The following is a 15,991-nucleotide window of genomic DNA, read 5'->3' on the forward strand; positions in this document are numbered from 1 at the left end:
AAATTAAGAGCGCCGTAGGAGAAGAGACAGAGGAAGACCCCGACAGAGATGGGTACCGTAACAGGAAATTCCTGTCTAATACCTGAAGAGAAAAAGAAGAAGAAGAAGATGATAATGATGTTAAATAGAGGTATACAGTAAAACGTCCGATCGCAGCCACTTTCGCCAAGTTAGTTTTTTTTTAAATCAAGAGAGATGGCGCCCCTCCACGCCCGCACCAACGTGGTGACCAAACTAAAAGTGTCACCTCCGTCAACATGTTAGTTATCCAGTAAGTGTACCATAGGATGCTGGGCTGTGATGTTATCCGTGCGTCTGGGTAAAACTACGCATTAACACGGTCCATCAGGTGATAGATAGTGGACGAAACGCGAGTGAGGGTAGCGATTTGAAGAACACAGGGAAAAAAGTGCCAAGGCTCGTGCCGTGGGGAAAAAAACCTCTGCGACAGTGGGATGGGTAATAAGAGCAGTAGTGCCCTTACTAGCTGCTTTAGTTCATGCAAGGTTGGATTTGTTAGTGTGGGTATCATGCATCATTACCGTGGCAAGCGATGGCGATGTATCCCAGTTGCTGCAGCCGCTACATTCCTGGAACAACCAAGATCGTTATACAGTAGTGGGAGATCGGCCATAGATCATCTCACTGTGTGGGGGATGTGTGGAGCTTGTCTGCATGCAGTGTACGGTACGGCTTCCCTTCGCGGTGCCAGTTATTCGGCACTGTATTCCAGCTGGATATCCAGTAATGGCGTCTGATTAACAGGGGCTCACCTGTACCGTTGTGTTTGCGTGTGCTTGGCCATAGATGTTAGGCCCTTACAAGTATGTCTTTTGGTCTTTTATGTTTCCATCTATGCTTGTGGTCGTACTTCCCCAGATTCAGAATAAACGGGTTCTGCGAATGTCTGGAGTTTCTGTATAGTCTTGTGGTGAGTTTGTGGATTACCTCCGTGAGAGTCTCAAGTCGACATTCCCGGTGAAGGTCCACAATGCGCGTGTTTCGTGGAGCATTGCTTATGACTTTGAGTACTTTATTTTGTATGAGCTGCCGACGGCGCAGGCGTGTAGGCGCAGCGTATCCCTAGACAGGAGCTGCGTACGTCATCAGGGGTCGAATAAGTGTCATGTACATGGACCTCGACACCCTTCTGTTCAGTGTGCTACGCCTGTTGAGCATAGGGTAGAGCTGTTAGAACCCCGCGCTAGCTCGGTTGGTCATGTGTTGTATAGCCCCCCCCCCCCCCCCCCAGAGTAATTTCCGGTCCAGCCAGACACCGGCCCACTTCTCACGGAAGCGTATTGGGCATGCATGTAGAGTTATTGGTCTGCAGTATGCCGCGAGAGGCCCTGGAGGAGGATAAAGCCGGACACCTTAGGGGGAGCACCCGGGGAGACAACTGCAGTCATTCTGCAAGGACACAGCGGGATGCCGGGGCGGACGCCCGCGCCTCGCTCAAGGAGGGTCACCATGCGAATGGCTTATCTGACAATGAGGAGTGTGCCGAGAGCTGATGGACACCTGCATCCATTAGGATAGAACGCCAAGAACGTTCGCGCGAAAGCATCTGAATTCTTGTGGCCTGGTGGCAGTCATTTTACCTGCCATAGAAAGCAGAGATGTGTCACTAATTCCAGCACGCCACGGGCACAGGGAGAAGTGTGGAAAAAGCGCGGGGAATCGGCGTAGGGAGGCGTGTGAAAGAAACCAGTATTCTTAAGAAGACGTTCTCCTCGAGGGTGAGGCTTGTAAATGACGGACGCCGGAAGATTTTGAGACGGAGGCCAAACATGAGTCTGTCCAGGGCTCACGCAGAGAGAGCGGTTATAAAGAAGTGTTGCGTAGCTGCTCTTTCTAGAGACTCGGAATGCAGGAAAACATCTTAGGAATGTGAAATCGTGAGGAAGAGGCCAATTCACGAGGCAAACGCCAGCCCACGCCAGATAGAAAATTTCTACCTTGGACGGAGAGGGGTGGCGATGAAACGGCGACCTGTCATTGGGCTACATTGAAAATTTCGTTCGTCAATGATAACGCCGAAAGGAATAGTGTTTCGAAGAGGAGTTGAGCTGAGAGGTGCAGGAGAATCGAAAAAGGAGAGTCGTGGAGACACAGCGGAAGCCAGAAAACATGGTCGTTCTTCCACTCATCGCGAACGTCTGCCTTCCGATGCCGTGACAGCACAGTTTCGGCCTCGCAACTGTCAACCGGCAGAAACGCGGAGATCGTACCTGGGCTCCGCCGCAAAGCCGTGATTGCAGATGAGGGCAGCTAACCCGTGCAGTACACGACGAACAATAACGAGAATGGTGAGACGATTTCCCTCCTGCACGCCCTTAATAACTGAGGCGTGTCCACGCCCAGTCAAATCGGCCCCGATATTTATAATTTTCTTTTTTTGGTTTGTATAAACAGCATAAAAAATTAATTCATTTCTATCATGTTTTGATCAAATAAGCAGTCTCTTACATTCAAAAATGAACTCCCTAATTTTATACCCTTTGTGTTTGATTTAATTTAATCATTGATATCAATTAACTGTTGGCTCCTAACGTGGAGAAATCTCATCAGTCATCTGCTCGTCATTTCACTCTCGATAGAAGACAGAAGAATTTCTCGAGTTAACTACATTTTTGGCGCCCAGCGTGGAGCGACCTCATTGATAGTGTTTACGGTATCTGATGTCACAGAGTAACTTCTCGAGTTCACTACAATACAATTCTTTATATGGGTCAGAGAAAGGGAACAAATGAGATAGAGGGACTGCATATTCATAATGTGACATTTGAGGAAAGGCATTAATGATGAAAAATAAAATATCACACTGTTAGAAAGTGGCCTCGAATGTAATAAACGGATTTTTTATGGTCAACAATTGCAAACGGACTTAGATTACATTGGCATTTATCTAGTGTCATTCGCTTGCATTTAATGTTAGAGATTGCTAATTTTTGTTTGTACCTCTTCATACTTTATCCCCTTAAATGAGTGTTAAGTGCCTCTGACTGCCATGCACCAGCTCTGGCTTTCATTTCAGACTGGTTAGAGATGTTCTCCGCTCGGGTGTGGTAGTTATGTTGTCCTCATCATCGTTTTATCCTCATGGACATTCATGTTGCCATTGCGGCGTCAACTTAAAAGAGTTGCGGTCGAACGTACCCAAGTGAGGACTCCTGGCCATCAATTTAATATGATCAGCTGTTCATAATGCCTTCTTATCGTTATCTGGGATTAGTTTGATTATCAGCTGACCATGTTGCTTAAAGATATCGACAAAAAAAGTTTACTGGATAATAGTATTCTGCTGACACTTAAGATAACGGTGGACAGTGGCACGTGACGTTAACTGTACATTATGGTGGACAGCAACTAGACTGAGGGCCATGACAACCGCAACACCACTGAGGATAGCGAAATGTAGTATAGTTATTTAACCCTCTCGCACCTACTACTACTGTTATCCAGCCTGGCACTCAGTATTTCTGGTATGACGTATCATACCACGTTGCATTAACCCTGTGCTAGAGGTCATAAGTCGTAGTGGTTCGGCAGTACGTGACCAGATGTTCTCAGTAGGTGTGCGATATGGAGAACAAGTTGGCCACAACAGCAGTGGTACATGCTGTGCATTGAGATAGGTCAGGATTGCGTGAACAGTGAGGTTTATCGGGACTTTCTTAATCACTCCAGTCAAATGACAGGATGGTTCCTCTGAAAGGGGATTACTGATTTCTTTCCCCATCCGCAAATCATCTCTAATTAACTCGATGTTAATGAGACATCAAACCCTCATGTTTCTTCCTTTTAGAGCATGAGGAAGTTGAAGTCTTCATTTGTCTCAGGTAATGTATAGTGATCGCGAAGAGAAGGTAACAACCACTGTCATCAACAAGTCACAGATTTAAAGCCTGCTCTCGAAACTACCAGATATGTGAACCAGAACCACATACAATCACGCGAAGTACTGGAACTGCATCACTGCGGCGAAATAATTCTGAAAATATTCATAGCGAAACCATGCGCAAAACTGGGACGCATCAAAGGCGACGACGTAATTAGTCTTCTTTGTTCCGCACTGTCATTGGGAGCACCAGTGGCTGCAAGACACTCCTTGGTGCTCAGTTAAGGCACACCGAAACAGTGGCCACCGTGCTGGCAGTCTACGGTTTCCCAGACAACACTCGTATAGAAGTCGATGTGTTGTGGAAAAAATTTGCCGGCCGGGGTGGCCGAGCGGTTCTAGGCGCTACAGTCTGGAACCGCGAAACCGCTACGTTCGCAGGTTTGACTCCTGCCTCGGGCATGGATGTGTTGATGTCCTTAGGTTAGTTAGGTTTAAGTAGTTCTTAGTTCTAGGGGACTGACGACCTCAGAAGTTAAGTCCCATAGTGCTCAGAGCCATTTGAACCATTTTTGGAAAAAAATTTGGCTGTTGATAACAACTTGAGTACGTATTAACACGTCTTCTTCTGCTTAAATTACATGTAACAGGCTACAACGTGATAAATTAATACGTTCACGGCCAACATACACTCCTGGAAATGGAAAAAAGAACACATTGACACCGGTGTGTCAGACCCACCATACTTGCTCCGGACACTGCGAGAGGGCTGTACAAGCAATGATCACACGCACGGCACAGCGGACACACCAGGAACCGCAGTGTTGGCCGTCGAATGGCGCTAACTGCGCAGCATTTGGGCACCGCCGCCATCAGTGTCAGCCAGTTTGCCGTGGCACACGGAGCTCCATCGCAGTCTTTAACACCGGTAGCATGCCGCGACAGCGTGGACGTGAACCCTATGTGCAGTTGACGGACTGTGAGCGAGGGCGTATTGTGGGCATGCGGGAGGCCGGGTGGACGTACCGCCGAATTGCTCAACACGTGGGGCGTGAGGTCTCCACAGTACATCGATGTTGTCGCCAGTGGTCGGCGGAAGGTGCACGTGCCCGTCGACCTGGGACCGGACCGCAGCGACGCACGGATGCACGCCAAGACCGTAGGATCCTACGCAGTGCCGTAGGGGACCGCACCGCCACTTCCCAGCAAATTAGGGACACTGTTGCTCCTGGGGTATCGGCGAGGACCATTCGCAACCGTCTCCATGAAGCTGGGCCACGGTCCCGCACACCGTTAGCCCGTCTTCCGCTCACGCCCCAACATCGTGCAGCCCGCCTCCAATGGTGTCGCGACAGGCGTGAATGGAGGGACGAATGGAGACGTGTCGTCTTCAGCGATGAGAGTCGCTTCTGCCTTGGTGCCAATGATGGTCGTATGCGTGTTTGGCGCCGTGCAGGTGAGAGCCACAATCAGGACTGTATACGACCGAGGCACACAGGGCCAACACCCGGCATCATGGTGTGGGGAGCGATCTCCTACACTGGCCGTACACCACTGGTGATCGTCGAGGGGACACTGAATAGTGCACGGTACATCCAAACCGTCATCGAACCCATCGTTCTACCATTCCTAGACCGGCAAGGGAACTTGCTGTTCCAACAGGACAATGCACGTCCGCATGTATCCCGTGCCACCCAACGTGCTCTAGAAGGTGTAAGTCAACTACCCTGGCCAGCAAGATCTCCGGATCTGTCCCCCATTGAGCATGTTTGGGACTGGATGAAGCGTCGTCTCACGCGGTCTGCACGTCCAGCACGAACGCTGGTCCAACTGAGGCGCCAGGTGGAAATGGCATGGCAAGCCGTTCCACAGGACTACATCCAGCATCTCTACGATCGTCTCCATGGGAGAATAGCAGCCTGCATTGCTGCGAAAGGTGGATATACACTGTACTAGTGCCGACATTGTGCATGCTCTGTTGCCTGTGTCTATGTGCCTGTGGTTCTGTCAGTGTGATCATGTGATGTATCTGACCCCAGGAATGTGTCAATAAAGTTTCCCCTTCCTGGGACAATGAATTCACGGTGTTCTTATTTCAATTTCCAGGAGTGTATGTAGAACTCCAGCAGCCATCGATACGACATTCACATGGCGTTTGGAGGATCTCTACCATCGCAGCAGAAATATCTTGTAACAATGAATGAGAGCAACAAGAGGCACAACAGATACATTCAAAGAAAGAACCATAGAAATACTGTTCACCTACTACTAAAGCTTAACTGAGAACATTTAGAAGAGAGAATACTGAACCATGAGAACCAGATTTCGGCAACAGAAGAGTGGTGCTGACTTTGGCGAACCTGAAATCCTTGCGATCGCCAAAGAACCCGAGCATCATTACTAACTGTGACTCATACAGCAGAATGGCGGAGGGAACCTCTCGACAAGACACGGTCGTTAAGGATACGGTAGCTAGTGGATCTTCCAAGAATACTCTGCAGAATGGCTGGAGCGGTGGAGCTCAGGGGTTTTGTTCAATAGTCGGCACATGCCACTAATGTGCCTAATGCTGAAAGGTAATAGTTCCGGTGCCAATTTGCTGTATGGTCAAACGCCTCTCGCCTGCTCAGCCATGGAATTGTCCTCGGCCGTTCAAACGGCGCGATTCTCTGTATTAGTTACCGCTTCAAGAAGAAGAAAACGCTCCGTTTAAACTTGAATCTCTTTGAAGCTGCCGCCGAATTGAGAAATTTATTACTTGCTCTCAAACAGGTGCCAGCCGAAATCTGTAAACAGATTTCTGTTCCCTGTATATAGGGCATTATTATTATACGGATTGTTTCCTTTCTGGAATTACGTGGCCGCTTTAATACTCGGCTAAATTTTCAGATACACCGAAATATAATTTATATGCAAATTATGGATAGGGAAACAGTTTGTTTCACATCAAAATATGCCGAAACTCTCACCTGATTTCATATTCATTAATTACTCCTCGATTCATCCTTTGTTTCCGGCCTTGCGCGGTGACTAACGCCCTCGTCACTTCACGTGGCCTTCTTCGGATTACCAGTAGTTTTCCCCTGTACCAACCCGATAAGGTTACTTAGTTTCTTTCTCTCGTTAGTTAGTTTTAATATTCGACTACAGGAAGTCGAAAGACGTCAAAGACTCATGGTAATAATCAAAGAAATGAGTCAGGTAAATCCGTTAGTTTCTTACGTAGCTTATCATATTTTTCTTCACAGGGACGATTTATAATAATTACATAAATCCACCATTCTCGTTAGTCTTCTTTGATGACGAACAACAGCTGCTAAATATTTAAGTTTAGAATGACAGCTCATCTTGCAGGGTATGTTTCACTGACTGGTTGCAACAGAGCTGCAAGAGCCACTGGTTTTGGTCGCAATTGTAACATGCCATTTCTGCTGATGAGTTCACGCGGCAAACTCTCGTTGTCACAGATCGACCAGGCCACGTGAGTTAGCACATCTGCGGGAAACCTTCCGAAAGAACGGCTACACCGAGACACAAATAAGACACGCCTTGCGGGCAGACAAGAGGCGGGAGGAGGAACCAGAAGAAGACGAAGCAAAACGTGTGGCGTTTCTGCCGTTTGCTGGACCGCCGACAGCCAAGATCGCAAGAGTATTAAAGAAGCACGAAATACCGACCATCTTTCGCGCACGGAAAAAAGTCAGAGATATACTTGGCTCAACCAAAGACCAGCTGGGGTTGCCGACACCGGGCATTTACAGTATTGAGTGCGAATGTGGGATGGAATACATCGGGCAGACACAACGATGTATCTCCCAGCGCCCTACTGGACACATCAGGAACGTACGACTAGGACAGACAAACAACTCCGCGGTAGCAGAACAAAGCATTATCGAGGGACACACCTTCGGATTCGAAAAAACGAAAAAGCCGTGCAGCGCCAACGGTTTCTGAGACTCGATCTTCAAAGAGGCAGTAGAGATACGTATGCACCACAATTTAGTAAACAGGGATAGCAGTTTTCAGCTCAGTGCAGCGTGGAAGGCCAACATTCAAAAAATGGTTCAAATGGCTCTGAGCACTATGTGACTCAACTGCTGAGGTCATTAGTCCCCTAGAATTTAGAACTAGTTAAACCTAACTAACCTAAGGACATCACAAACATCCATGCCCGAGGCAGGATTCGAACCTGCGACCGTAGCGGTCTTGCGCTTCCAGACTGCAGCGCCTTTAACCGAACGGCCACTTCGGCCGGGAAGGCCAACATTGACAAAATACGTCAGGAACGCTCCGATCTGAAGGCAGGGGCGTGAACAGACCGATTGCATAGCCATCGGGTCTCTACTTAAATTTTGGGTACCAACTGGAATAATTTCGTTATGGCTGTCACTCTCGGGGATATTAGTAATTCCGAGAGAATGTCGTCTACTACATGGTGTTGTTCAGACTCAGATTTTTAAGGGGTCTCTCAAATTCTTCTCACGTCAAAATACTTTCAATCTCAATAGCATTTACTTCCTCTCCGCTGTCTATTATATTGACTTCAATTTCATTTCCTTTTTAAAGCCCCACTACACAGACATCGTATTAAAGTCGTAGTGATAATAGATCACATGATCCGGAACAAATTTTCGTTATGGACGAAAGGTTTTCAGATGATTACAGGCAACACTAGTTATCGTTTTAATTACTGATTCTGCCCTATTTGGCGAGGAAGTAGGTACTCTGCAGGGTTACCGACACGCTTCTAAATATTTTTTCTAAATTTAGAGACTAATGTTTGGGGTTGCCCTCTGGAAAATTACTGTACCTGTTTACTGCAGTAGATAATATGCAGCTGCGTCGCGCCTAGTCTGTAGGTCTAGTTTGGTGAAATCTCATCGTCTGAGAATCAGCGAGTTCTGTGTAGATAGATTGCTTATTAAGAGTTCTCGTTATAGTTATCTTCCTTCACGGCTTCTTCTTTCCACTAATCTTCTGTGTGTAAAAACTGATCTGTAGCCTCTGCTATAATGGAAGTAAGTTTCCCGATTATTTAAAGAAAATTTCTCGGGAGAATTTCCTATCAGTGAAACCGAGAGATTAACTTCTTAATTAATCTGAGGGTTCATTGAGTGGCAATTATGACTATATTCCCGAGAGACTTGCTCTAAACAGCAGAAATGTTTACAACGACGTCGGGTCTCCCCCCTAGGTTTTGAACGCTGAAAGACAGTTCAGTTACACTTCTTAGAGCACCTACAAGTCGTTCCGCTATCGCTACCAGGAAGCGACTGTAAAATCAGCGCGTCCCTAAAACAAGTTACACTCCAAGACCAGTTCCCGAAAAGCATAAAATCAGTATGTTGGTTCACTTCTATCGCGTAAACCATGTACGATTAGCGATTTCACAGTTCACCGTCTGCTACTCGTCGTACGTATCATATATGTTTAACGCAGTTACGCTCTTTTATTGATCCTGTAATAAGGGACGCTACCATCTGACTGTTATTTTGACGTTGGTTTACCAACGATTTGAGCCTTCTTTGATTCTAAATACGACACTTTAAACCATTTAAAAGGGTTAGGTGAATTTTTTGGTATATGTTCTCATTTCTGAACTTTATCGCATGTGTTGTAAAGCTGCCATGGCAGCTCTACTACACTCCTGGAAATGGAAAAAAGAACACATTGACACCGGTGTGTCAGACCCACCATACTTGCTCCGGACACTGCGAGAGGGCTGTACAAGCAATGATCACACGCACGGCACAGCGGACACACCAGGAACCGCGGTGTTGGCCGTCGAATGGCGCTAGCTGCGCAGCCTTTGTGCACCGCCGCCGTCAGTGTCAGCCAGTTTGCCGTGGCATACGGAGCTCCATCGCAGTCTTTAACACTGGTAGCATGCCGCGACAGCGTGGACGTGAACCATATGTGCAGTTGACGGACTTTGAGCGAGGGCGTATAGTGGGCATGCGGGAGGCCGGGTGGACGTACCGCCGAATTGCTCAACACGTGGGGCGTGAGGTCTCCACAGTACATCGATGTTGTCGCCAGTGGTCGGCGGAAGGTGCACGTGCCCGTCGACCTGGGACCGGACCGCAGCGACGCACGGATGCACGCCAAGACCGTAGGATCCTACGCAGTGCCGTAGGGGACCGCACCGCCACTTCCCAGCAAATTAGGGACACTGTTGCTCCTGGGGTATCGGCGAGGACCATTCGCAACCGTCTCCATGAAGCTGGGCTACGGTCCCGCACACCGTTAGGCCGTCTTCCGCTCACGCCCCAATATCGTGCAGCCCGCCTCCAGTGGTGTCGCGACAGGCGTGAATGGAGGGACGAATGGAGACGTGTCGTGTTCAGCGATGAGAGTCGCTTCTGCCTTGGTGCCAATGATGGTCGTATGCGTGTTTGGCGCCGTGCAGGTGAGCGCCACAATCAGGACTGCATACGACCGAGGCACACAGGGCCAACACCCGGCATCATGGTGTGGGGAGCGATCTCCTACACTGGCCGTACACCACTGGTGATCGTCGAGGGGACACTGAATAGTGCACGGTACATCCAAACCGTCATCGAACCCATCGTTCTACCATTCCTAGACCGGCAAGGGAACTTGCTGTTCCAACAGGACAATGCACGTCCGCATGTATCCCGTGCCACCCAACGTGCTCTAGAAGGTGTAAGTCAACTACCCTGGCCAGCAAGATCTCCGGATCTGTCCCCCATTGAGCATGTTTGGGACTGGATGAAGCGTCGTCTCACGCGGTCTGCACGTCCAGCACGAACGCTGGTCCAACTGAGGCGCCAGGTGGAAATGGCATGGCAAGCCGTTCCACAGGACTACATCCAGCATCTCTACGATCGTCTCCATGGGAGAATAGCAGCCTGCATTGCTGCGAAAGGTGGATATACACTGTACTAGTGCCGACATTGTGCATGCTCTGTTGCCTGTGTCTATGTGCCTGTGGTTCTGTCAGTGTGATCATGTGATGTATCTGACCCCAGGAATGTATCAATAAAGTTTCCCCTTCCTGGGACAATGAATTCACGGTGTTCTTATTTCAATTTTCAGGAGTGTATATTTCTCACATTCTGAAACAGACTGTCCGTGATACTATCATACTAAATTATCACAGACTTTAATTATCAAACACGGTGCTGGCAATCCTGGTGTAGGTAGGTCTCGGTCAATAAATTTCCATCAAAGGGCACTCTGACCCTTTCCCTACATGACGGTGCTATGTACCTACATCAGACATACTGTGCTGCATATACACTACAGTAACTCCCTTACAGATCAACAATAATGACCGCAAACGTAACTCAGTTCACACGCATCTACTTCTAACCTGTCTCGACAAAATATCTTTTCTTGGAGTTATTCCCCTGATACCACATAAACTGATCCTCAACTTTAAATCCTGTCACCAGTTTAGGTCCCATCACTATTTCTCTGTCAAATTTCACACTCTCAACGATTCCAAATAATACACAACTGATATAAACTTTCCGTAATCACATCTACGCCGGCCCCGGTGGCCGAGCGGTTCTAGACGCTTCAGTCCGGAACCGCGCGACAGCTACGGTCGCAGGTTCGAATGCGGCCTCGGGCATGGATGTGTGTGATATCCTTAGGTTAGATAGGTTTAAGTAGTTCTAAGTTCTAGGGGACTGATGACCTCAGATGTTAAGTCCCATAGTGCTCAGAGCCATTTGAACCATTTTTTCACATCTACGTCCGATTTCTTAGTGACGCTCTTTATACTGCGGTGACCCAAGCAATTGGTATCGATACGCAAATATACAGGTAGCAGTAATCTTGCGTACACAAGGTACGAAAGAGCAATGCTTTGACGCTGATCCACGTCAAAGAGTTTCTGACGTGATTATTGCCGCTCACAGGGAAGTGTCAACTTCGAATTCGGAATGGTGGTTAGAGCTAGAGGCATGGAACATTCCACTTCGTGTAACATCCACGAGACAAATTTTAGCTGCAGTGCGACGAGAGGAAATTATGCCTCTAACAGTTACAAACAATATCTATTCGACATATGAAAAAACAGTGAAAACGATGATAAATATTAATTATTTATATAATATTTTATGATGTAATTGGACATATCGATGTGTATCACACAAAGACAATGATAATTGTAAATTCCTTTTATGATTTGCGTTTGTCTTCCTTAGTTTTTACCTTTTGTTGGTTGGCTTTTGTAGGTTCAGGACGCAAGACGCATATCACACTTAGGTCTGTTAAGAAATTGTAATTATTCGTTAATTTTTACTTGAGAATAGAGTTCGTTATTATAATAAGTATGAGTGAATAATTATTTGTAACTTTAATTGCTCTCTCAGTAAGCACTATCTGTGTTAATTATTTCTTTCCGCTGCAAGGAGCGCAGCCATTGATGATATCATTTTGTATCGCGTTTTTTGTCTGTGCTTTCCTTAGAAAAAAATAAAATGTTTGCTTGATGAAGTCTAAATAGTGCACAATACGAAAGTAAAGTTTAATAAGTATTTCAAATACTTATCCTATTTGCTCTAACAGTAGAAAGTCTCTATCAATTGTCTGACGCCATCTTAACAATTATCTCAATGGCAAATTCAAATTACGCAACTCTGCGGACATAAATGCCGAAGGCAATAAAAATGTGTAAAAATAAATGTGCACCGGTGGTCCCGAACTCATTTTAATGAAAATAATTCGAATCAGATTGGTTCTTTAAAAACAGTGCTCATAGCACGATCCTTATAACTAACTTTTCTAGCTGATGTATGGAGCCGAAATAAAGCACGAGTTGCGAAGAATATTGTTTCAGGTAACATACGTCAGTGTTGTGCTCGGCTGATATTCGGTGGTTTTAATGATCATTTTGATGAAGATAACTGGTTTCATCATAATCAACAGTGGTATAGAATCTGTTGTATGAACTATGATTTAGTGACACTTACACAACTTACAGACAACAGTTTGACACAACATTAACTTGGAGTTCTTTAGCAACTTGACCAAATCTTTAGCCAGGAGAAAAATTATTTAGTGATTACTCACTGTAATAAAATAAGATTATCATTTTCATTTACAAATTAATGAAATACCAAACCACCGAATAACAGAGCGAACGCCACATTCGGAATTCGTAAAGGAATCAAGTGTTCCGTGATCCACAGTGTTCAGAATGTGCTGCTAACGCCAAATTCCAGGCATCACCCCTCAGCACGTACAAAGCAGTGGCCGATAGACTTCACTTAACGACCGTGAGAAACGGCGTTGGCGTAGTGTTGTCACTGCTAATAGACAAGCAACACTAAGTGAAATGACTACGGAATTCAATGTAGGACGCCCGACAAACGTATCCTTTTTATATACGAACATTTTATGTGCTCTGATACGCAATTTAAATCTATCACTGTGTTTTTAGGAGTGAGTATCTTTGTCGTTCACATCTTTTTCCGACCTAGCGTTTCTGGTGTTCTCTGTCACTCACCGAGGAATGCATTCTCTGACACTGCGTCAGCTAATACATGTGCAAATTGTGTTGAACTTTACGAAGGATGTATCTGAAGACGCTTAGATGTGCACAGCTGTTTAGTGATGTTGCAGGTGGTCACTTTTAGCGTCTTCTATTTACGTATTTTTCACTGTATTTTTCATTGTGAACACCCGTGGTCTAGGGTTAGTCGACATTTAGCCGTGACACGGCTAGTACGCGTGGCCCCCCGTGCAACGCCCCACCCGTGCGTTTGTTTACTCGCTGTGCGAGGTACTAGGTTTGTTGTGATTTAGAGCTCTCACTAGGTATGGACTTGTCTTATTGCCGAGCGACGGCGAAGCTCACATTCGACAATTCGTAAGTGAAACCAAAGGCTTATGAAATCGAGCGGCTTTTGAGAGGCGACATGCATGTTGATCCCCACGAACTGATAGGCATCCATCTGTCTACCACTTCCAACGAGTCTAATCCGACGTTCCACCAACGGCTACCACTTTCGCCCTGCAGACGGTAATGTCAGCACGGTAACCGTGGGCAACGCGAGTGTGAGAGTGCATACTGCGCGCATACGAGGGGCGTTTGAAAAGTCTTTGCGAAAATTAAAACTGCTTACGCGTTTCGGGTAACCCTTTTTCATTTTTCGACATACTCTCCTTTTAGACTTATAGACTTCGTCCAACGCTGTTCTAATTTGTTGATGCCCTGCCAATAATAGAAACTGTCCAAGTCTACAAAACAGCTTTTAGTTACTACAATCACCTCCTCGTCAGAATGAAATCTTTGTTCCGCCAGCTATTACTTCAAATTGTGGAACAAATAGTAGTCAGAGGGAGCCAAGTCTGGAGAATAGGGGGGATGTGAAACGATCTAGAATCCTACTTCCATTAATTTTGCGACCACAACTGCAGAGGTGTGTGGTGGTGCACTGTCGTGACGGAAAAAGGACTTCTTTGTTGTCCAATCGCCGACGTTTTTCTTGCAGCTCGGTTTTCAAACGGTCCAATAACGATGAATAATATGCGACTGTAATAGTTTCACCCTTTTTTATATAGTCGATGACGATTATCCCTTGCGAATCCCCAAAGACAGTCGCCATAAGCTTTCTAGGCGAAGGGATGGTCTTCGCCTTTTGTGGTGCAGATTCTCCCTTGGTAACCCACTGTTTGTTTAGAGTGTTCTTTGGTCTCAGGAGTATAGTAACGTATCCATGTTTCATCCACAGTGGCAAAATAGCCCCTAACGTCCTGCGGATTCTTCCTGGACAGCTGCAAACCATCCTTGCAATACTTCACACGATTCGGTTTTTTGTCAACCGTGAGCAATCGCGAAACCCATCTTGTGGATAGCTTTCTCATGTCCAAATGTTTTGCAAAATATTATGTACCAGTTCATTCAAGATGTCCAAAGGACTAGCACTCTCACACACCTTAACTATTCTGTCATCCTTCACCATATGATGGTTTTTATGAATGATTTCTGGAGTCGTAACCTCCACAGGGCGTCCAGAATGTTCAGCATCACTTGTGCCCATATGGCCACTTCTAAAATTTTGAAACCACTTGTAATCTGTTCTAATCAAAGTTGCAGAGTCACCGTAATGTTTATCAAGCTTCTCTTTAGTCTCCTAAGGCGTTTTGCCATTCATAAAGTAATGTTTAATCACCACACGAAATTCTTTTCCGTCCATTTTTTGACAATCATTCAACTTCTTTGATCCACACGAATGCCAAACAGAAATAAAGAGACCAATATGGCTGAAACTTGGTGTGAGTTCTTTCCAGAGATGCTGATAACTAAACATGACTTTGATACGCCCAGGTGCTGCCATCTGTCGGACTTTGCATGGACTTTTAAAACGCCCCTCGTATTTGAACTGCAGTTCGAAGACCCGGCCACGCTCGTCGTTGACAACATGACTTCGATACGCCCTGGTGGTGCCATCTGTCGGTCTTTGCACGGACTTTTTAAACGCTCCCTCGTATTTAAACTGCTGTTCGAAGACCCTGCCACGCTCGTCATTGACACGTTACGCATCGAACTTCACAAACACGTGCCTCCGTACGTGTTCATCGGCGGCTTCCGAGCCACCATTATTTATGACGGACAACCGCGGATGTGTGGAGGCTGCGGACAGGAAGGCCACGACCGGTTAAACAGCCTTCGCGCCGCTTTGTCCTGGTGCCACGTGCGGAACCAGTACAGAAAGCGGTGTCGACCGCAGTACCACTTACGTGAAGCCGTACGGCCGGTGTGCACAGACGCTGCGTCCATGACGCAGTGCCACGTGACCGCGAGCTCAGCCGCCGGCGACGCCGTGAAGGCGGCGCCTCCCGACGAGACGCCCTTGAAGGACACAACGCACGCCACCACCACCACCACCACCACCACCACCACCAACACTGTCGTCGTACCAGAGGTGTCGGTTCCGGACGTCGGCCTCGTGTTATAAGGTACTAACCTCACCATTCAACAGGGTGGACACACAGACGCGGAAGCAATGGTCGCCGAAGCGTCATAACAAACTCCACCTCTCGACGGAAGACGACCAATGGGGCGGAGACAGGGAGCAAGCTGCCGACGCTGACTTTGGCGTGTCGTTGCCAACGGACTCTACCACTACCGCAGAAGACGCACCAGACGCCCATGACGCTCCTCCGCCACAC

At 47.0% G+C, this 15,991-nt stretch overlaps 1 protein-coding gene across 1 annotated transcript in view; it reads left to right on the plus strand.

The window, feature by feature from the left end:
- Positions 1-15,777, plus strand: part of LOC124616509 (trypsin delta-like) — a 32,715-nt gene extending 16,938 nt beyond the window's left edge. The window contains exon 3 of the mRNA XM_047144822.1: positions 15,607-15,777. Within this exon, the coding sequence (XP_047000778.1) occupies positions 15,607-15,777 (171 nt within the window). The remainder of the gene's footprint in view (positions 1-15,606) is intronic.
- The last annotated feature ends 214 nt before the right edge of the window (positions 15,778-15,991 follow it).

This window comes from Schistocerca americana, chromosome 5, assembly GCF_021461395.2.
Source record: "Schistocerca americana isolate TAMUIC-IGC-003095 chromosome 5, iqSchAmer2.1, whole genome shotgun sequence".
NCBI lineage: Eukaryota > Metazoa > Arthropoda > Insecta > Orthoptera > Acrididae > Schistocerca > Schistocerca americana.